We start from the raw sequence: 23,795 nt of genomic DNA on the forward strand, positions 1-23,795 counted from the left end.
TTGTGTATATGCACGTGTGTGTGTGTGTGCGTTTTTTTTCAAAATGTGCATCTTGGCACATGTACTGCATGCTCTGTTACAAAGGCTACAAGGTCATGAGCATCTGAGCTGAATGGTAAGCAATCAATGAAAGGAAAAGGCGGATACAAACATGTAGTTGTGAAAAATCATAGAGCAAAAGGGAAACAGACCATTAAAAACAGCATGTAGCCTCAAAATAATGAATGTTAGAGGAAAATAGGGGTGTGATGCTGAAACCTGGAAGTGTTTGATGAAGAAGCGCAGCCCAACTCTGCACCACAAACAAATGTAGGCCACATATTCCACTGGGAGCGAAGCAGCCATCAAGAAGAGGAGCTTCTCCTCCAGCAGCTGGCTGATACAATGCAAGGGTAAAGCACGGCAGAGAAGGCTTACACACTGTTATATGGCAGAGTTTAGGTCAGCTTTAATAACCCCACTGTTAAAGGCTTATCCTTCATTATGATTTCATCATTGAATAAAGACATGGGTGTCTGGAACGGAGAGAAATGGAGGTTCAGAGAGAAAATGGGGAGGGGTTCACAGTGGGAGAATGAGACACAGGATAGGAAAGATTGAAAATGGAAACATTGTAAAGTCTTTGCTTGAGAGCAGTCAAATCTCCTGAGCCTGGCTTATGTAAGTTTAAGTTTAACACTGTGATCATCAGCCACCGCTAATTACCCACTCCACAATTTACAAATGATTTGTTAATAGTCATTAACACCAGTTCCCTTGGTAAAACTGTGTCTGTCACAAATAGGTGATCCGTGAATGGACACATCCCGTCCCGATGACGGTCTGAATAACTGTGATAGTGACTGGACATGTGCTGGAGCATCTGCATCTGCTGTCTGTGTGAGCGGAGGAGGCGGGTGGGTTTATGAAAATAACTGGGTCACTGAAATCCCAGCACCAGGACAGCTCAGAGAACGCTATCACTCATTTCTTATTATTTCTAAGTGTCCTTAACCATACAAATCTGTATAAGGCTGTATAAGTATTGTTTTTAACAACTCTTACAGACTGTCTGCTTGAAGATCAGATCACAGCTGACATTAGTGGACATTAGCATGGAGTCTGCTACTTCTTCTCATGGACTAGTATATGTCTTTGAGTTCACGCTCAACTCCACGTCTCTCTGTGTTTCTCAGTATAGCAGCGATTGGTTTTTCGTGTTCTAAATAACTGTTGTTTTGACTGTTGAAGTTGATATGTTCACATTTTTCCCTATTTGAAATAACAAAAAGACCAAATAATTGATTCAATTTAGTATTTAGTATCATCAGTGAAGCCTGATACACTGTAGTACCTTTTAATCCAGAAGAATAAAGTGTTATCATTGATGACAACACAAACTACAGAGCTGAGCTGTTTTAAGACATTACAATAGACATGTGATTAAACACGTAGTAGAATATACAGTAAAGGTTTTTTTTGTCACAAATATTTTGATGTCATGTGAACAATATGTTCACAGGTAAGGTGACATGTCATCAAAACACAGGGGATATGCTTATTTAAAAAACAGATTTTCTTAAAGTATCAGGACACACACTGATGCACAGTTTCTTATTCTTATAGAAAAATATAAAACTTCTCCAGACATACTGACATTAGTAAAGAGAGTTATCAGTACACCATGAGGGTCCCAGGCCAAATTCAACCCCAGGATGTTTTTCTATTCCACCAGAAAACAGTGTGAGCAGCTACATGAGTTCCTAAAAATGCCCTTGGAGTCAGTGAGAACGCTGTCCTGAAATCCATCTTTGACTTCCTTGTCACTGGGATAAATCTCCCACTGTGCAAACCACTGCCTGAGGTCAGATCGAATTTGTTCTTCCAAATGGGAGCCTTTCATAATGACACACTGAGCGGGGGGTTAATCAAAATGCAAAACACAGCTTATTAAAAATGGGGTGAAGGGGCGAATGAGCTTGAATTATGTTTAGTGATTGGGGCCTTCGGGAATGGACAGAGGTGATGTGTGACACAGAGGCACTGTCGCCTCCAGAGACATTCACACATTCACAGGCTCTTGTTCTTTCACAAATGAAGGTAAGATGAAGGATTGGACACAAATACAGTGCATTTGTCCACTTTAAACGGATCAAAAACAGATATAAGGCATTTAAGTCTGTGTTGTTCTTTACAGAGACCATGAGAACAGAAGACATTTCGCCCTTTTATCACGTCATGACATTAACACAAAGTGACAAGCTTGTTAAGACAATAACAGCAGTCATGTGGAATCAGTGTTACAAAAGGCGGAGCAGTAAATTCACAGTGAAAGGAAGTGATGGCCATTATATAACAGTTTTCTGAGTAAAAATGAGACATTACCGTGTTCTTGCGCTGGATAAAAACGTCTGACATCACAATTCTTGCCCTGCAGTTCACTTCAAACACTAATGATACATGAATGCAGCACAAAAACAATTGGAATTGCAAACACTTGTGCACATGCAGAACCTTTAATGTTAGAAAAATGGTTGTCGAACACTGGCTCCTCCTCAACCATTCACAAAGGCAATTGTTTTTCAATATTAGCTGTCATCTTACATAAGGTCATTTTTAGTATTCCTCTGTCAGCTCAGGCTCTCTGTTAACCACGAGGTGCACACTTCTATATATATATATTTATAAGTGTAACAGACATATAATAAACAGTCAACTCACAGATTTCTCTGTTCAATGCAGATTTTTTTAAAACAAACAACTGCACATTCACATTTCTCCTATGACTCTGCACTAACTGCACATCATCTAATCTGATCAAAAGCTTCTCTTAACCTTTCACTTTTACATCAGCAAAGCATTCCCCAAAAACTGTACACCTTTTCTTGGAAATATCTCCAGTATTGGTTTTCTGATTGACACAGGTTACAAGGGGAGATTTTACATTAAAACAAGCGATGTTGACTAAATGTAAACTAAACATGCATACCTCAGAAACATCCATTACACGAGTGTTGAATACAGAGGTGTTATATTCTCTCAAGCCTGAGTCTCTGGCTACATTTGCACTACCCTGTTTAAAAATGCATTCATTCTGCTCCAGATACACCTGCCAACCGCATCACTCAACCCTGAAAACTAAGTCTGGAAATGCTGCGGCTCTGTTTTCATTTGGGAAAGGCAATGGATGTCGCCCGCTTAAGATCTACGAATGGATCGATACCACTTTGTCGTTCATTTTCAACCCAAGAGAGGCAAATTAACCTAATCCCACATCTGCAAATCTATGGACTGTGGGTGAAGAGAAGTCACTCACACACACGGGAAACGCCTACACTTACAGGTGACAAGGTGTACATATTCATTTTGATTATATATTATATATCTGCTCCTGGTTGATCTCTCTTCTGTCTCTACCTCACATCCCTCTTTCATTTCTCTCCCCTCTTTCTGTCCCCCACCTCTCGTCTGTGCCCCATCTTCCCTTTCACCACAACCTGCCGAGGCAGATGGCCGCACATTTTTTTGAGTCTTGTTTTTTCTCTCCACTGATGCCTGGTGCTTTGCTCATTGTGTGAACTGTTGGGGTTTCTCTTCTCTCTGTACTGTCGTAAAGGTTTTTGCCTCACTATGTACAGCGCCTTGAGACAATGTATGTTGGGATTTGGCGCGAAACAAATAAAATTGATTTGATGGTCTAATCAGGTGACCCTCTTCCTATGAGGCAACAATCCATCAAGTCACTTGTATGTATCTACCAATATCACTACGACATTTTGTCATTTTACAAACTTTTTCTTTTATTTGAAAAATGAGTCCACAGAGCTCACATGATCACTACAGTGTGGCAAACGTGCATTCTCGTCACATGTGTCTCTGTACAGCTTGAGCTTAGTAAAACACCTATGCAATATTTAGGGGTTTGAGATTGTATCAGATTTCATGATATTCTTTTACCGATATTTGATCCAGTCCTTTTAACTTGGATTGGACCGATACCAATACTGAATATTGTATCAGCTCTTCCCTATTTGTAACCTTGTTAGAGCTCACAGAAATGTCCCACTGAGCCTGACACTGGTCTATCACCAGCGTATCACATACTGTACCTTTACTCACACTGTTACATCTCCTGTGAATATCACTGATGTTGCCTCACACTTACTTTTTGACTATTTTTATTTCTGTAATATGACAGAGGTGCTTTACTTGTTTCAAGTCCGTTAACACATCACAAATGAAGAAAGTCTACTTGTTCTTTTTTCGGTTACTTTAATAGAAAACCATATAACAGAGATTAAACAGTGCATGTATGCATTTTCTTTCCTCTTTTTCTTTTAAACAGCATAAACACTTACTAAAAATAAATGTGCACAAAAAGAAAATACAGCCATCTTATAAATATAGAGCCCTAAAACACCTCAGAAACATATAGAAACGCACCAAATGTGATGAGATGTAGGTGTAACATGTTTGCACAGACATTCCGACAGTAAGTAATATGTCTATTCCATGATGAATGTCATACAATGTGAAGATCTGGATTCATTTATAAGATATACAGTACAACTGCCATCGTAACTAATATACATGCGTTTTTTTACTATTATTGCCTTTATTATTTAAAAATTGCTAGAAGTTTTCTCTCTCTTGTTTTTTTTATATATATATTATCTATTTCTAGAAAATAAGTCTTGAGTTCATCATATTTTTTTTCTATTTCCTACTTCCTTTGATCACAAACATCACAAGTAGTTTGACTCTTTAATGCAACAACATTCCGGTATACTCACTTACTTACAGGGACCGTCAACCCATCACTGTTTCACTTGGCTTTAGAGTCGTGACGAGCGGAGGACAAACATTTTGACCTCTAGGAAAAGAGGGGAGCCCGACATTGGCTCTTTCTCTGTGCTGTGCTAGTCAAGGACAGAGGACGGAGGGGGACGCACGCAGCAGTTGGGCCGCCTGACATTTTGCAGCATTGACCTGAAAATGTTCTGCTGCCTCCTTTTGTTCTTCCTGTCTTGTTGTGGTGAGTCGACAGCAGAGACTGACTTTCGGAGGGAAGTCTGGACTATTAGTTTCCTCTCTTGCTCCTTAATTTTGCACTGCAAGTGGCTCTGAATGGCAAAACCAAGGGACTCTGGGTCTACAGAGGCCCCGTAAACCTCCCAAGTCATCCCTTGTTCATCCCAGACGACGTCATGGACGCTCTTGTCTTTCGTCTTTCCTGACTGATCATCGCCCTTGCTTTTTCCTTCCGGGCCCGTCTTCTTTTTGCCCGCATGTGCTTCCTTTTTTTTGGATGTGGTGTTTTTTGCTGCTTTTGTTTGCGGTGCCCGGTCAGGCTTGGTGGCAACAGCAGCCTGAGACGGTGCAGTATTGTTACAGTCAGCAGATCCAGACTTGGAAGCACCCGCTGTCGCTGGGGGAGTTCCTGATTTGAGAGTGGGAGCTTCAGCAGTGCTTGTTTTTGCTGCAGATGTCTGAGCTGCAGTTTTACACTGGGAGTTACCAGTCTCTCCCTGCTCCCTCTGGCTGCTGTGTTCAATGTTGATTTGATAAACTGGCTGGATGTTACATCGAGCTGGCACAGGTTCTTTAAGCTCAACTCCAATTCCTCCATCTGGTTTGGAGTTAGAAACCATGGCTGCAGTTTGGTTATGACACATCTCTGCCTCTACTGTAAGTCTCTCTGACCTTGGATCAGTAGAGGTTGATACAGGAGTCTTGTGCGTCTCCTGGAGACACACACCCCTGTCCTCCTGATAGACTACAGCCAAGCTCTGCACGTCCTCCTGAGGGACTGCAGCACCGCTCAGCCTGCGGCTCAAAGGCAGCAAGCTCGGACTTGTGGCCACGGCTTTACTGCACATGTTAGCCACTGCTTGCACCTCCATATCATGACACTGCTTGACTGTGGTGGATGACAGGGATGAGGTCATGGTGGAAGCCTCCCTGTAGAGTTTGTAGTGCTCCTGCTGCCCTTCAGAGACAGCTGTGATAGTCTGGCCGGCTCCTTCAGCCACCTGCCCACACGCCTGTATGATTTGTTTAGCCTGCGGCAGAGAAGCAGAGGCCGACTGTGAAGACAATGGCTGATGTTTATCTGAGGAGACTTGTTTTTTCTTCTCCAGTTGCTTCTCTGACACAGTTGAAGTTGAATTGTAATTTGTAGACCTGTCTTCTTCTTCTCTGCCGACGGACAGAGGCTTAATAGAGCTGAGTGGAGTTATAGTGTCCAGGCTTTTCTCAGGTGTGGGAGTCTCTTGCAGACTGTCACAGCTCTGTGAAGGGTTTGGTATATGATCAGGGTCCATAGATTTCTGTATTGTAGCAGTGTCCTGGTTTTTGTTAGCCGATATACTGCCTTCACTTCCCTCTTGATGTGCAGATGCTGTTTGTTTTGAATCACAGGCATTGATAAGATTTTTATTACTTGTAGTAACGTATTCATTATTGTTGTCCTCTGGTGCTTTGTCTTTGGCCGAGGACGGCAGCTTTACACACTGCTCCGCTGCTGCACTTGGCCCTTTTATTCTGCAGTCACTGGCGTGTATGTCGACTGTTGACGCTGTCAGAGCAGATGGCACACCAGCCGTACTTATATCCTTTTCATCACCCAGGCTTAACATTTTCATATTAGCGTTAGAATCCCTCTGGTCGCCCCCTGCCTCACCCGCACCGTTGCCAGGTAGAGAAGTATCTGGCATCTGTTGGTCTCCACCTGTCACTTGCTCAGTTTTTATCTGGTTTCCATGGTCTGGAATTGGTTCACTTCCCTTGTTAGCTGTTTTTGGGGTGTGTGGGATGATGTTAGTGGGAGCAGCAGTCACTGGTAAGTTGTCCTGTGTGTGATCAGGAGATGTGAGGATGGGGTTTGGACAAACCTGTGAGAGTTTCAGGTCGGCCTCTTTAGTCCAGTTGGCATTAGGCTCCTTATTGCCTAGTGCGTCCACCGCAGCCAGCTGAGGCACCATCTGGACCGTCACTGTCCTTTTTGGGTTAGTTCCCATGTTCTCACTGAGTTAAGTCTTTGAGTTTCGTTGTAATCCAAACTTGGAAACAGTTGCTTGACCTAAGTCTCTGAAAGAGAAGAATAGGAAATAATTAAGCTTCCATTTTATTTTTTTTATTACATTTCACTCCAACCATCACCTGCTCGTAGTTCCCAGGTCTTGTAACCAAAGGTGAGCGGACTTTTCCTCACAGGCCCGGAAGCCAAGTGAAATGTGACATCACTGTCACATTAAATCACTGCTTGTTTTTATGGGCTTTTTAATGCCTGAATCCACACTTTTATTCCCATGTATTTACAAAACACTTGTTACTTTGTTTGGATAAGTGCTCTAGAAAATGTTTATATTATCATTATTATTATCCTAATTATTAATTTATCTTTCATAAATATTAGAAAATAAGTAATTCCAGCACTGTTATCTAATGAATCATAACATATAATCAAAAACAATACTATATGTATATTTGTAGTAATATGGAGTAAAACAATGACTTATTACAAAAAAAATTGTACATTTATTGCAATCTGACCTCTGTGCTACTCTGTCCCTCCTCGAAAATGCTCAATGAAACTTAATTGTGCTTTAGACGACAATGTAAAAACACAAATCCACAAAATAAGCAGCTTTTAAAGTAAGTACAGGGTACAGAATGAGGATTTTGATGTATAAGGCTGAATGTGCTGACAAATAAAGGATATTTAGGAATAAAAACTAGAGAAGTTCTTCAGATTTTAAAGATTTTGAATGTCTTTGTGTTTTTTTTAAGAAAATATCAAATTAGGTCATTTTTGTTTTTTTAAACTGCCACGTGACATGAAACTGAACCCTAAAACCAACAAGAAATAGCTATTTTGAAGATATCTGATATCTGTTAATGTGTATTTATTTAGGTCTTTGTTGGTCTTGTGATCATCAGTTCAGTCTAGCATTTAAACTGTGACCTTTCTTATTTTACAAATGTCTTCATCCAAGGCCCGATGAACAACTCCATCTCAGGCTGTCCCCCTAATGTGTTAAACTATCTGGGCCAATTGTGCAAAGTAATGTGCCAGCACTCAGCAGACGTCTGAAATATCTGATCCCTCCATGCACGGTGATGGAGACTTTGATTACACACACACACACACACACACACAGAGAGAGACAGTGGTCGATGCAAACAAAGAGGAAGCAGAGCCTCCCGTGTATACTTTAGCAAACAGCACCAGTGGGCCATTTACATTTTACATATTCACTGTAGGGATGATCATCCATTCTGCATTATGCTCAAGACTGCAAAACCAATGTGAAAGTCCGCCTTATGTTTGAAGTATTTCCATTGTTCACTCCTCCTTGCACCTCTCTGGTCTATGTTATACTAAATATGATGAATGTATGAATGTTTACTCCAGAAAACATTAGGGGAAAAATAAGTGCCCCCACTACAGTGATTATAATGGATGCTTTGTTGTACTTGGTCACCTGAAAGCACAGTTTTTAAATGTAGGCTTGTGTTTTGGGGCCATATACAGGTGTAGAGCACTGCTGTGTGCTTCCCCACCATGCATCTGTCCGTCTGTTGGCAAAGTGCAAATATTTATGGAAAGCATATCCTGGCCCGTAATTAGACACTGTGCGTGAACATGTCCCAGTGTCTGCAGCAGTTGAGGAATAATAAACAACGAGAGGAGCGAATGCACAAAACGACACGCACACATCAAAGTGACGCACACGACCTAATTAACATCTCTACATTTGCAGCGCTGTCCCAAAGAGCACGAGAATGGGTTTTGACCTTGCGAATGAAGCAGGAGGATGGCTTACTTACCTTCACAGACGCTTTTATGTCCCGTGCCGCGCGGTGCCGTTTGCGCGTCCGTGGCTAAACCCTGGGAATGAACGTGGAAAATCAACCGTGTGTCAGTGACACCAAGCCACGCCTTGCACAGACGACCACAATATGGGTATTGGAGGTTTCATCGATCCTCCACAGCAACGCGTAAAATTCACGCACCCCGACTGACTGACTGACTGACTGTGCGCAATGAGTCATTTCTGTCTGTCCGATGGATGAGGATGATGATGCTGCTGTTTTAGACTCTTCATCAGTGCTGCCTCATGATTATTAGAAAAAGTGAAGCTCTCACAAAATGGACCTTCATAGTGTGTGTGTGTGTGTGTGTGTGTGTGTGTGAGAGAGAGAGAGCATGTGTGTGTGTGTGTATGTGTGTTATCCCAGACTGAACTGGTCCAGGCAGGAAACGTGGTGGTGCAGCGGAGTAAAAGCCACAGATGAATGGATGAATGGGGGGTGAGGGGGAGCAGTGCAGTTACACTGCACAGAGGCGGTTCTCTCACACTTCAAACTGATTTCAATCCAAGCATCAGTCTTTGGATCCTAGTGAACCCCATGCTGTGCCATTTTTCATTATTTCAGGTGATTAGAATTTTGTTTTTATTATCATTCCACTACATGATGAGTCTTTTTAAAGGGCTTCACTGAGGCATGCACATTTTCTCTTACTCAATTTTTTTTTACCACAACGAAGACACCCACAAGATTAAATAAATGTGGCACCCACTCATGCATTTCCCCTGATATACAGTATATAGTGCATGACTAAAGTAAAGGTCATTTACTTGATTTACGTGATGTTTGAGAAAGCCCACTCTCAAACATCTGTAAGGATAAGGCATAAGGGAACTAAATGGCTGCTTGGGGCCCCTGGTCAACATTTTAACATATCTTTTTAACATGTATCTTGAGATATATTTAGATATCTGAATAGGGTTGAGCTTACGCTTTTTGGTTTTATTTTAGAATTAAAGATTTAAAAACCAAAGTCATTAAACTGGTTTAATTAAAGTTCAGCGTCAGCACACTTTGGATTCATACTAAGCCACTTTTCAAGTCAAGTCATGTGGGTTATTATTATTATTTCAACCATGTACGTACACTGAAGCGAGAACAGTGTTTCAGCAGCATCAGTGGGTGTTACATTCAACAGTGTAGGACAGTGCAGACAGACACATTCAGTGCAGACAGACAGAACAACAGTCAGACATAACATTGCAAGGGACTTGGAACAGAGCGCTAGTATCTGTAAGTAAGTGACTTTTGTGATTCTACTGCCCTCTTAGGTACAAAAACAAAACAAGAGTGTAAATAATTAATGAATGCAATTTAAAGTGTTACATATCAATAATAGTCAGTAATAGTCAAATTCAGCTTAGGGCCCCATAAAGGCATGGGCTGGCTCTGGTAATGGCATTTCAAAATTATTTTGAACTTTAACTGAGCCGTGTTATTGTTGTGGCTCTGCAGACAAAGTATAAAGTATTACAGTGTGTATGTGGCTGGTGGCATGTCTGCGTTGATAAGATGCTCCAAAATTGTAGGTCAAGTGATGCTCAAGAGGCCATGAGAGTCAACTTAAGGATCACATGATGATGCTGAGTTTCATAACAGGGCCTTTAAAAATGATTCAGCTGTTGTGGAAACAAGGTCAAAACTAGCACCGAGTCGAGGCAGAGCAGACCATTTTATCATACAACATATTATCATGTCACACCACACAGATTATTATATAAAGTGAGTCATAAACTGCTGCTGGGAGAGATTCAGAGGCTGTGAGGGAGGGGGGTTAGAATTTAAGGGGAAAACTCAATATGTGTCCACACAACCATGAAAAGCATGTGAATTACAGTTAAAGATGTGAAACTGGTCAATAAAACAATATCCAAAGTACAAAGAAATGGTTTTTATGATTGACATGTTTGTGGCATCTATTATCACTATTATTATTGATACTATTACTATGATTATTATTATAGTAAAATTACTATCACCATCGTCATTATTACTATTTATTCTAATACTGATATTGGCATGTTTGTAATTATTCGGATTAAATGGGCCTCAATAATAATTTATATGGGTTTCAGATTAGTGGTGATGATGGTGCATGTTTATTGGCTAGTGCCGATAGACTGTATATATGAACAGCATGTATCATAATAAATATGTGTATATACGTATCTCTATATATTTATATACTAAATTATCTTGCAATAAGATATACATTTGGATAATGTACACTTTGTTATAGGGGATTTTTTTTGGCAAAATAAATTATTGAGTGGGAAGCAGGGATAGGAGCTAATAAGCATATGCTTCTTCCTACTCATTTTCAGACAAAATACCGATATTTAACCTTCAGCTTTCAAAAAAACTGGAAGACGAATAACAATGCGATATTTAGGGGCCTGTGTTGATGTTTTGCTATCATGCTTTATCTTTCCTGAGGCGCTATAACAATGGTTTTGTGTTTCACCCACCAGTGCTGTTGTAATATTCCTACATCCTGACTCATCCCAACATAATCTCTCAGACTGTAATCTACTGTAAGTGGTTGCTTTGGGGACTTTTCAAATATAGAACGTGTCTCCTCTTGGAATGCAGTGATTGTACGGGGTAGACCTCCTGCCTTTAAAAGCCCAGAGGGACTGATTAGTCAAGAGAGTAAACTGCGACTTAATTACAGTTGAGTGCACCAGTGGTGAGCAACTCCACGCAGGCTTCATGCATCACTGACATGCCAGACTTGTGCTTCAGGGTGACAGCTGGTCGCCTGCATGGAAAGTGACACCGTGGCAGAGAAGGAATGTCATTTAACAATAAACAATGTGTGACTCTAGTAATGTGTAAAAATAACAACAGGCTTTTAAAGGAATCTAACGTAACACAGACAGTCACGCTGTGGATCTGGCATCATCTTGTGGTTAATTTGGGTTAAATAAAACACTGTGTCTGTGTTATGGTGGATTAAACCAACCTGACGTGCAGGAGATTATCATTTTAAACAATAGTAACAATAAATATACTCCCTGGCTAATGCATGAAAAGGATAATTATAATATTTAATTGGGGTTTTTGTATTAGGGTTCATAGTAGCTACACTGGCATTTTATTGTGAGTTGCCACCAATTAAACAAAGAGGAGTTTTAAAACATGTTTGATGAAAATAAAAAAATATGGGAAATTTATTTTTAAGGGTCAGATTTGGCAGGCTCCTTTCCTACGTAGAATGACCTGTGCAGGCTGCAGTATGGTGTGTGGACAGTAGATGGCGCCACAGCAGCATTTAAAGCACAAACAGTTACGGAAATGGTTGGCATGTGTTATGTTCAAATACATCAAGTCACTCAGACTTCAATTTAAATATAACCTGAAATCTGAAAGTATGTCCACCATTTCCGGAGGAATTTTGCCACTATTTAAAAAAAGTCAAAATATATCCATATGTATTGGGCAAATGTAATGATACACATGTCATCCTTGTGTAGTAAAGAGCGAGCATTGAAAATGCAGCGAAGTGTCCGGTGTGAACGCAAACGCATCAGAGTCAGACTGTTGTCAAGAGAAACGTCGCTGATCTCGGCTGCGCGTCTGTTAGCACCGACAAGAGAAGCTGTGTTTGACTCTATCGTCGTCGGACTTTCTTGTCTCGGTAACACTGCGGTAAGATGGACTTTATATTCCTGCGTAATACAATCAAGCACACAAATGTTTGCCACGCGCAACCTCATTTGTGCAACGTAATGCTAACAGTTAGCTAACAGTTAGACGAATACAATTACAACCTGTTGTCCAAACTGTTATGAGATTTGAAGCAGCTGTGAAAGGAGGTGGTTGTTGTTGTTGTTGTTGTTGTTGTTGTTGTTGTGATATCCAGTTAGTTTGAGTGTTTTTCCTGAAGTGACACTGAAGTCGATAAATCTTTATCAACTGAACAGTCATGATTGTGTCAAGATAGCATTAGCTGCTAGCATTCCATTGTTGTGACCGTTTATTTGTCGTCATTGTTTTCACGCTCACGTAGTGAAATGTATTATTTGTTTTAATAGCTAACAACTCTATTGACATTGATTTCATTAATGTCACACGAGACAGACCAGTCACAACTGATCATAGTGGAAAGGGGCATTTACTAAGATGGTAAACTACCTGTATGTTTGTTTGTTTTTTACATTTAGATACATTTACATTACAAAAACATTTTACATTTACATTTACAAACAACACTTTAAGTATACACTTTACAATGAGTAATATTTAAATATTCAGCGTTCAATAACACATGATTGGGGTCATACATGTCAGGACACTGGATTAGCAAACACATTACATCTGCGTCCTTTTACTGATGTGGATCTTTGATTGGTTTTTGTAGGACATAAGAACAGCAATAATAAAAATGGTCTGCAGAGACAAAACGCACTATTTGTTCTTTTCATTCACAGGCCAGTGTACCAGGTAGTAATCATTAATTCATGTAGTACTTGTGCCGCCTCCGTCTTTAAGTATATAACAATCCTGTACGTAGTTGTCCAGCCTTAGCTTGGATATAAATGATGTCACATTGCTCAGTATTTTACTGACTCATAACTTATCAGGACATGTTTTGCACTATGAAATAAAAAGTAAAAGGATTCTTACCTCTTTGCAAGACTATATGCAACTCATATACCCATTTTTGGCATTAACAAAAGTGCCTGTAATATCTGTAATATGTATTAGAATGCTTATTGGACTGTTGGATTTTTTCTTGTTGTGGTTGCAAAATGATTGATGTCTGTTTTTTTTGTTCTAGATGTTGGGGTATGTATGGCAGTGGGTCTACACTTCCTACCTGAGATACTGGCTGAAATGGCTCATAAGACAGCTGACAGGGAAATGTGAGCTGCAGAGAATATGCTCCACATATCGACCCGGGGCTACCAGGACAACAAGTGCCGGTGAACTAAGCCGATCTATGATTTTTATTTCTTACATTTTAATTTTATTCTCATTATATTAATTTTCTTGTTTGTCCTGTTGAAGAATACTCCCTCCGGTCATCTAAGAGCAAGGTAAGATGATTTTACCTTGAACAGTTTTTTGATATGTGTCAAACGTGCTTCTATTTTAGAAATCAAAAAAGCCTCAGTGTGGGCAGTGTGGGGATGACGCACAAAAACACACCCATTGCTACACTGCTGTCTCTCACACCTGTTGCCCCCCCCCCCCCCCAGCTAGATTAACTACATTAGCTTTGTGTGCCAACTGCAGTTGCTGGTGCTGAGGACATGAAAGAACTGGAGTTAGAGGAGAGGCGTTGTTTCTGAAAGGTTGACTATTGACCTCTGCAGAATAAGGATTTTGTGGTTACTTGAATAACAGAACACTCACAATTGCAGTATTCACAGACATGGTTTTGCACATTATCTCAGACAGATTTCATGTCACCCCACTTAGATATTTTGTTGCTATTTGCAGCGGGTGGTCACTGCGCTAAGCTCTCTCTTGAGAGAACCTTGAAACAATGAATGCTGCAAAGAAGTGATAAAGGTATTAGAGCCCTAAACATCTATGCCAATTATTGGTATATATATATATATATATATATATATATATATATATATATACACATATATTCTTTGTAAATACAGCATGCAGGCCTAACATTTCAGTATATGCACTTAGTTTTGATTCATAAATTACAAAGTGGGTCCTAGCATTCTTAAGTTTGGGAATGGTTGCCCTCAGGTATTTAGATTCAGTAGGTGCTTTCTCAAACATGATTGTATGATGTACTGTATATCAGTTATTTACCCACCCATTTTTGTTGGATATAAGGAGTCAGGTTTTCATAAATATGTAATCAGCAACTTTGTGGAGATTGATTTGAGATGAATTTCTGGAGCTGCAGCAAATTATAAATCTGATAAATTTGAGGTAATTTTTAAAATCACCAGAGATTAGTCTTAAGAAAACAGTCTTTGCCGCTGACCTCTTTTTTATGCTGTTGTATGCATGAAACCCAGTAGAGACATATCATATGATCTTAATCAGGCTTTATCTTTCATAACACTTGCCAAGCACAGATGAACTGATTTTACTTGTCATTTATGGTTACAGCTAGTTAAGCATTTTCTAATCCTCAGTCCAGGTCAGTTTGAATGCTAGATCATCTTTTTTCATTGTATCTGAGGTTGACTTAAAAGATATTTCACTAGAGTTGACAGCATAGATTATATAGCAACCACTGCACCAGTATTCTGCCTTGTGGCTTTGCTGTTTTATTATTTGCCCCATGATTTCGTCCACTGTAGGTTTTAAGAGGAGCTTTGGAAAGCAGCCAGGATAAACTTCAACAATGTGTGGCTGAAATTATGAAAGAGAAGAATGTGGAACCCCAAAAAGATCCGCTGTAAGGTTACGTTCACAAGTTTGAATTTGTTTCCAAAAATTCTTACATTTTCATCATATTTAGTTAGACGTTGTATATTATTATTCTCTTTCTAGGTTTAAGGAGAATCTGCACACCTGTCTGCTACAAATAACTGGATACAGCAGCCTCTATATGTCTGTGGAAGACTTGAGAAAGGAGGTCTTCAGCTCAGAGAATAAAGGACATGAGGCAATGATTTTGAAGGTGTGTGTTGCGGCTTCTTCATCTATACATGAAAGTAAAGTTGCACGTTTAATGTCCAATGTACACATGGGGTATTCTTATTCACTGAACACTTTACTTTTACACCTGCTTATTCATTTAGTTTTCATTTCAGCCACTCATGGCAGCAGTGCAGTGTATTAAATCATGCAGATGCAGGCCAGGAGCTTAATGTACACATCACTAATAGCTTTTGTGTGATGCTAGTGCTAAAGAGACACATGTCTGCCGCTGGTTTTGTAATCTCACCCATCAGCCCTGAAATACAGTACTGTGCAAAAGTCATAGGCCACCATTAGATTTGTTGTTTTAACAATGCTATAATGACCATACAGTATAATTATTTCTCCATCAATTTATTGGAACACACCCAGAAAATACAGGTAACATGTATGCAGGTTTAAAACCACAAATTTGCTGGGGAAAAAACAGCTTCTACAGTTTAAAGTGTCAAGCATTTAGTGTGACGGTTGAAAAATAACACTTACACTGGAGTGGAACCCTGATTAATGTTACTCGTAAAACCTCTGTTTGTTTCTTTTTAAAAAAAAACATCTAATAGGAAAACATGAAAACTAACTTCTAGATAAGACACTGTCTCCAAATGGGTCCTTGTTGATTCTTAGGTAAATACTGTAGATGTTATGGTCAGAATTTGGCATCAACAGCACCAATAAATGTACCAACCTGGCTTGTCAACAGTGTAGGCTCGTGGTGGAGTAGTAATGATGTCAGTCAATCATCATTTGAATGCCACAGCCTAATAGTTGCTGACACTGTCCATTCTTTTATGGCCTTTATGTAGTTCCTGGGTGATTGTGTTAGAAAGCAGGTGTCATTTCAAACTGATTATATGAACACTGATTCAAGGAACTCCTTTGGCCTGACAGATAAGATTTGAATATGGCACGCCTTAGTTTAGATTGAGGAATAGACTTAATGCTTCACCTTTAGGAGGAGAAATAAGAGTTCTCTTTTTTTTAGTGAACATTTAAATATGTTTAAACACTGATTAAGATATCCCAAATATTATTTTTAAAATGTTTAAACTGAAACCACTCCACCTGTTACTCGGTACAGTGACAATTAAAATGTGTGTGTCACAAATATTTGTACCCTGCAGCTGTGGGACATGTTGATGCCAAACGTCAAACTGGAATCAAGATTAACCAAACAGTGGGGAGACATTGGATTCCAAGGAGATGACCCCAAGACTGATTTTAGAGGAATGGGCATGCTGGGACTAATCAACCTCATGTGAGTGAATAATATTTTTAACCCTAACCATGGAAATGCAGTTTGTAACCTGATGCCATTCATATCACAGCAAAGTTAAAGTACAAATGTAAATCTATATCCTACAAATATTATGTCATATTGACTTTCAGTGGCAGTGAGTGGGAGTTTTCTCCGCTCTCTGCAAACCATTGTGAGCTCTGTACCTGTGCTGTAAACAGGAATAAATTATACTTAAAATCAAATCAAAAGTGTATGGAACAAGTGAAACCCAGCACTAACTCAGAAAGCTGACACAAAAGTGAACATACTTGAACCCTACATGCAACCGCAGCAAAGTTACATATGTAATCATTTTGTCACTATATTTTATTTCTAATGTCTAAAAAAAAAAAAAAAAAAAAAATGCAAATTCACATTGTTTACTGTTTCACAACATCATTTCTCATTGGAAAAAGCTACATTTTCAAATCTTTTAGAATGAAGGTATAAAACAAATATGATACTGGATACACGTGCACTGATGCAGCACAGATAGTAAGGTTGGGGAATAAATAATACCGCATTATGCTTCTTCAATATACATATAACACATTAAAAACATGCACATTATTGTGATTTTAATGTTTTTCCACAATTTTTAATTGTTTTCCTGCCTTAAAGATGTTTAAAAACGGCATTCATTGGTTTCTGTAACTCTATTATTTTATTATATATATATGTATATATATATGTATGTATATATATATATGTATATATATATGTATGTATGTATGTATGTATATATATATATATATATATATATATATATATTATAATGTGAAAACCCTTTCACCATGTTACTCAGCACTATATTGAAACCTACTGTAATTTTGCAAATAAGCAAGAAACAACCAAGCTGTAAACCAAGAAATTAGCAGGTAGTATTTGATTTAGAACTCTAAATGCTAAAAAAAAATGATAGTGATCCGACAATATTTTGCTTTTTTGCAGATTTTTCAGTGAAAATTACCCAAAAGAAGCTCAACATGTGTTGTCTCATGCAAACCATCCGAAACTTGGGTAAGGGACATTTATATATGAGCACCAGTGTATTTTCTATTAATATTTTGTGAGTTTCATCTTAAATCACATCCTTACTATCACTCGACCTAGAAAGAAATGGACTGGAATAATCTTGTTAGATTTACAGAAGTCACTTTTAGCATCTACTCATTCTGAACATGTATGGTAGGTATTCATATGCTATAGTTGGGATCAACTTGACAGAGATGGCCTACAGTCTCCTGAAGAGCGGTGCTTTGAAAGCACATTTCTACAACACGGTGAAGGGCGCACCAGAGCTGCAGCACTTTCACCAGCTGTATTGTGAGTAGACTCATCCTCTGACTCATCAAACACCTCTACATGTTAAGACTGAACTCTCTCTAAGTGCGTGATTTCCTCTCTTCCAGGTTACCTGGCGTATGAGTTTGATAAGTTCTGGCTGTTGGAAGAACCAGAGAGCATCATGCAGTTCAATCAGTACAGGGAAAAGTTCCATAACATAGTCAAGACACATCTACAGGAGCCCGACGTGTCTCTCACACTGACTCTCCGCTCCAAAAACTAACGCAAATAACAGACTGCAATGGCTTCAGAATTCCCCGTAGCCCCTGGTGACAGAAGGCGAAGAGGTTCAGCACAAGTGATGCTGAACGTCAACAATCGTAGAGGCTGACTGAAACTCACCTGGATTTGAGAAGTTTAGAAAAACACGTGTGGTTTTGTGTTTTATTCGTCACATTCAGCTCCTGTTATAGTCAAAGAGCAGGTTGTTTTAAATTATAGCACAAGCCGACCAGCCTGTACCTCAGTGATGACCATTCCAGTTTAAACTGTTTTTCAGAGAATTGTGGTAATAATAATAATAATAACAATAATGAGTAGCTCTGAGTTTAATGAGTGTTAAAGCACTTTCCGTAAGCAAGCAGCCAAATAGTTTGTGTTACAGCGACAGAAATATGGTGATTAACGGCCATGTTTTTTTAGCTGTCATGTTAATATTTGTTGTCATAGTTGTCCTTCTCAGGAATTTGATATTTACGTCCACTGATCATGGTTAAAACGTCATGAATGTGTTCTCCGTCTGAAACCTTAACATCTCCACTGCACCATCAATGGAATCTGTATCATGTGGTGATGAGCTTAAATCCTTTGTACGCCTGATGCATTTTCCTTGTGATTTGTTTTTGAGGACGTTATGTGATTATTTATTCACCTTACTCAAAACCTATAAATTCACTTTTTGACGTTTTGGGATGTCCGTGTCCGTGTTTGAAAGACCAAATTAAAATAACAACAACTTACAGCATCTGTACAACATGTGAAATATATTTAGATCTTTTTTTTTCATGGTTATTTTTTTACATAAAGGTTAAAGCTGCCTCAAATGTGGCAGATTTACATTTTCAGCTCTTAAAGTGCAAACTCAGTTTATCACAGGAGTTCATTACAAAAATGAATGTGCTTGTTTCCTCCCATAATATTTGGAATGGACTCATGATAAAAGAACTGCCTCTCATATCTTCATATGCACAAGTTCAACATGACATCAAATGCTATGTAGACTGTCGTCATTGTCGCCACAGGACAAGACGATTGTTGGATATAATCCTAAAACAACAGTCGACATTCGTTTGGTTGCTTCATCCAGTGTTTGAGGTCGTTTTCTTTTTCTTTTAGACAAAGTGAAACACACATCTCAGTTTGGTGCTTCCGTCCTCCCCTTGGCCACCATCATGGCCCTCTTGATTTGCTCGAAGGTGACAAACATCACGACGTTCCACGATCCTAACCTCAGAAACGATGGCACAAATCTATGTGAAAACAAAATAAAATGAGAGAAAATCAGAGACGTGTGGTGAAAATCAAAGGTTCAAATCTGCATTCTTTACACTCACAACTGGCAGATGAATGTGTTTGGAGTCTTTACCCTTTATAGAAAGCTGTCGGCCCCTCTTTAGTCATCATGGTCCAGGCACAGTTGATGGCACTCTTGTACTGGCCTGGTGGTGAGTTCATGTACCTGGTCTTCACCACATCCACCGGTGACGCAATCACTGTGGTGACAAAGCCAGCGCCAAACGCCGATACGAAGTGGCACGGAAGATTATCTGAAGAGAGAGAAAGAGAGATGTAAATACATGCAGCTGCAGTGGGTTTTTCTTTGGCTGATACTGATTTGTAGAATTCAGGGCATGTAGAACTAATTTTTGCCCATATATAAGCCAATTTTCCTTTTTCCCTCCATCTGATAAAATATAAATGCTCACTGATAACAACTAATATAAAAAATGCTTAACTTCTGTAATAATAATAAATGTATAGCACCTTTCATACAAGGATTGCAGCTCAAAGTGATTCACAATAAAAAGGAAAATAACATTTCAAAAGCAAACACAGGGTGGAATGAAAAGGAAAAGTCTAAAAGTAATCTCTTTTTTAGCTTTGAAATAAAACAAAAGATGCAAATAAAACAGTAAAATACCACACAGGGTGGAATAAAATTGGAAAAGGTAAGAGTCAAGAGGTTAAAATCCTGTTTCAATTTTAAAATAAACTAAAAATGCAAATAAACACAACAATGGGTGGAATAAAAAGGAGTGAGGTGAAGGCTAGAGTAAAAAGAAGAGTCTTGAACAATACTTATAGTCTGTCAGTGCAAATATATACTACTTTCATTGAAAATAATCTATTAAATGCATGGAACAAATCAAACAACAACAAAAAAACAACATTTTGATGAAAAAATCAAGTTTTAGTGGCTTTTTTGTTAATAAGAACAAATGTGTAATTTGTAATAATTGTCAGACTTGTGCTATAGCGCATTATGTAATGTGAAAAAGGGTTATATAAATATTATATAAACTAAGATATTTACTGCATTGGAGGGGAAAACAACCACCATGTTCTGGACAGTGAGTGTGTCGTTATCAGCGCTGGATAAGTTGAAAAGGTGAGAGGGTGTGTGGATTTCTGCCCAATCAGCTGTCTCCCTGTGTGTGTGTGTGTGTACCTGGTTTTCCTTATGTTGTGGGGACCTAAAACTGTCTTCATTATGGGGGCAAAAATCATGTCCCCATGATGTAAATTACTAACATTTCATCTTTTAAAATTAGGCTGAGGTCAGGGTTAGGATTAGGATTATGCCAGTAGAAATTATGATTATGGTTAGTCTCCAGGATATGAATGTAAGTGAATGTAAAGTCCTATGTAGTCATGGAAACCAGAGTGTATGTGTGTTTGTGTGTGTGTTACAGCTCAGACACAGATGTAAACACATTCTTTCTCACCTGACAACAGGTTACGTTTAAGGATCGCCTCCTTGATCAGGTCATACGTGACCAGCTCTGTGCAGTTGACCAGTGCGTTTCTCGTGATGTTGGGTAATGTGCCTGAAGAAGAAGCCACAACAGAATGAACACTGATCCCCTTCACTCTGTCACGTCTTATTTTTTACTGATGGATGAGATGAATTTGAATATGCAGGGCACCTTTCCAGAGACCACGTAAGCCTTCGTTCTGAAAGATGTGTCTGTAGGCCTGCATGGTGCCATTGTAACGGCGAGCCACTCCGTCCAGGTTCACCTGGGCCTGAAATCGAACCTTGACGACGTCGGTGGGTTGTGCAAAGCTCACTGCCATCGCACCTGTGGTGCAGCCGGCCAGGATACGAACCAGCACACCTGGGTCTGGAGAAGAATAGACAACCATTAATAGATCATAACCAAGTATATCTGAGTACTGTAATTTGATCATTTATGTACTTGTACTTCAGTTTGTACCCGAGCACTCACACAGTGGTGCAAGGACCACCAGTGGTGTTTTCCCTGGAATTCTTATTTTCCTTCTTCCCAAAGAATCTCTAATTTGACCCCTAAACATGAACGAAAATTGGCACGCAAATCAGAACTAGCGAAAAATATGTTGCTCGATGGCTCAGTAGTGCCCCCTCATGTCAAACGCCTATGGAGCGCGCTGAAACTTAGTTGCGCCGAATTTCACAAAATTTGGTGGGAACGTGGTTCAGCCCAAGACGGAAGAAAGATTCCATTGGGGCCATGACCTCGACTCAACAGGAAGTCGGCCATTTTTAATTTGGCGTCCATGTTGGCGTTTTGCAAGTTTCGTAACTGAATGTCTGATGAAATGCTTCTAGATCCTTTTCAGAGATTCAAATGGGCGTGGCCACGGCAGCCATCGGAATTTTGACGAATTTTTACCATTCGCCACGAAACAGGAAGTGCACTATAACTTTGCCGTAGGCTACATTGGCATGAAACTGGAGGCGTGACACAAGCGACCAATCCTGAACACGCCTACAAACATGAATTTGACCCAACGAGATGTCAGCAATTTTCATTTGTATTGTTATGCTGTTTACCCCATGACATTTCAGATATTAATGACAGTTTTGTGTTCTTCTAGAACATATTAGGAACATTAATTACAGATTAGCTACCCTACCATATTTATAGTTGTTAAATTAACTTGACCTTCACACTGATACTTTTACTTTGTTAAAACTGTGAAGTTGTGGGGGAAAAATACCTAAAAATAACTTCCCCACCATCAATACCCTTAGGTCTCTAAACACTGCCTGAGACTCTTAGAACACTTGTTATTGTTAGTTTAGTTTACTTTTAGTTATCTTTATCAATCGATATTGGGATGCTGTTGCCTCACACATCTGCACATCTGGAGGGAGAATTCATTGAGGTTTAGAGTGTGTTTCTCTCTTAAGATAAGATAAACTTTATTGCCTTTGATGAAATTAGTCTCGGACACACACAGTATCTGCTGAACAACTGCACACAGGATGTTGTGGATGAGTTGAGACATGTATCTTCTACTGTTATCACTTACTGTCCTTTCCACCAGTGTAGAAATTTTTGACATTGTCGTAGAGGCCGATTCTGATGGAAGCGAAGCACAGTTGCCTCTGTAATCCTGCCACCAGCCCATTGTACAAGGACCTGGGTCCCTCTGTGCGCACCATGGTGGTGATGGTCCCGAACACGCCTCTGTAACGGATGCCTGCCAGTCCTTTCTTCTCTCCCTGAATCTGGGGTCACAAGTTGTAGTCAAGGCTAAAAGCAGCTCTACAGAGCAGATGTGAGAAACCCTCAGACTGAACTGTGCTGTCAGTGTGTCGCTGTACAAGTTCATATGAAGCGGACAACGTTGAGAATCAAGCTGGTCATCTAGTCAGTGTCACATCCAGATAAGGTGTAACAGACTTCAGTGAATATGAAACAAACATCTTTCATGTCCTGACTCCTGCAGGAGTGAATGATTTATTGAAGGTTTATTTATTATCGTTGGCAGTGAGACTGAATAGATACCTGTAGTCTGACTTTAGCCGTGTCCAGAGGAAACGTGACAAGGTCTGCGATGCAGGCTGCTGCTCCAGCACTCGCCATCTTCACCCCCAGAGGAGGAGGAACATCTGTGGGTTTAAGTCCTACCATGTTTCCCGCTGCTGCTGCTGCTGCTGCTGCTGCTGATTCACAGAGACAAACATGCAACATCAAATCAGTGTTGGATTTTATCCACAAATCATTTACTCATGTAATGGTCGTATTTTGGAAATACTTACATTGTCTCAAGTTTCCTTTTGATCCTCTGGCAGAAGTTGAAAGGCTGGTTTATAATCCATAAAGGGCCTCACTCTACCAAAGGGAAAGAGACATCTTTTGCTCTGTATTTATGCATTTTGGAGCTGGCTTTTTTTTTATGACATCCACAGAGAGGCGTTACTGTCTTCTCCTGTGCACTCAGGTCAAATCAAAGTCCACTGGCTGTCAGAAAGTCAATGTTCAAATTACCCCACAGCCCCAGACACTGTTGTTTCAGAAAAACAACCATTTTACTTTTCCCTATTCTGGGACAACACATGACAATGTTTGCATCCAGACAGTCATGTATTGCCTCGAGTGTCTGTAAACTTTCATTAATAATCCTGAATGTCATTTTCATCAAACATCAATACCTTCAATGGGCTTCAGACAAGCAAGTAGAATTTAGAGATGTTTATGAT

The 23,795-nt window shown here is 39.6% G+C and overlaps 3 protein-coding genes across 6 annotated transcripts; 1 reads left to right on the top strand and 2 right to left on the bottom strand.

Moving 5' to 3' along the window:
- Positions 1-2,886: 2,886 nt before the first annotated feature.
- Positions 2,887-9,163, bottom strand: gprin3b (GPRIN family member 3b). Its single transcript, XM_058639503.1, has 2 exons — positions 8,812-9,163; positions 2,887-7,068 (listed from the first exon to the last, which is right to left on the bottom strand). Exon 2 carries the CDS (start codon positions 6,996-6,998, stop codon positions 4,899-4,901), a length of 2,100 nt encoding a protein of 699 aa, XP_058495486.1. The 5' UTR covers positions 6,999-7,068; positions 8,812-9,163; the 3' UTR covers positions 2,887-4,898.
- Positions 9,164-12,353: 3,190 nt separating this feature from the next.
- elmod2 (ELMO/CED-12 domain containing 2) lies at positions 12,354-19,010 on the top strand. Its single transcript, XM_058641142.1, has 9 exons — positions 12,354-12,504; positions 13,637-13,781; positions 13,867-13,895; positions 15,138-15,235; positions 15,331-15,460; positions 16,602-16,735; positions 17,708-17,776; positions 17,949-18,082; positions 18,169-19,010. Exons 2-9 carry the CDS (start codon positions 13,637-13,639, stop codon positions 18,324-18,326), a joined length of 897 nt encoding a protein of 298 aa, XP_058497125.1. The 5' UTR covers positions 12,354-12,504; the 3' UTR covers positions 18,327-19,010.
- A 204-nt stretch (positions 19,011-19,214) lies between these two features.
- ucp1 (uncoupling protein 1) lies at positions 19,215-23,469 on the bottom strand. Of its 4 annotated transcripts, none has more exons than XM_058641146.1 (7): positions 23,355-23,469; positions 23,101-23,237; positions 22,622-22,820; positions 21,250-21,447; positions 21,049-21,150; positions 19,689-19,869; positions 19,215-19,572 (listed from the first exon to the last, which is right to left on the bottom strand). In XM_058641146.1, the coding sequence occupies exons 2-7, from the start codon at positions 23,224-23,226 to the stop codon at positions 19,458-19,460; spliced, it is 921 nt and encodes a 306-aa protein (XP_058497129.1). In that variant the 5' UTR covers positions 23,227-23,237; positions 23,355-23,469; the 3' UTR covers positions 19,215-19,457. The 4 variants fall into 4 exon arrangements, with proteins under 4 accessions (XP_058497129.1, XP_058497128.1, XP_058497127.1 ...); XM_058641145.1 differs by having other exon boundaries at positions 23,101-23,240; XM_058641144.1 differs by having other exon boundaries at positions 23,101-23,252.
- Between the last annotated feature and the right edge of the window lie 326 nt (positions 23,470-23,795).

Source organism: Solea solea, chromosome 10, assembly GCF_958295425.1.
Source record: "Solea solea chromosome 10, fSolSol10.1, whole genome shotgun sequence".
Lineage (NCBI taxonomy): Eukaryota > Metazoa > Chordata > Actinopteri > Pleuronectiformes > Soleidae > Solea > Solea solea.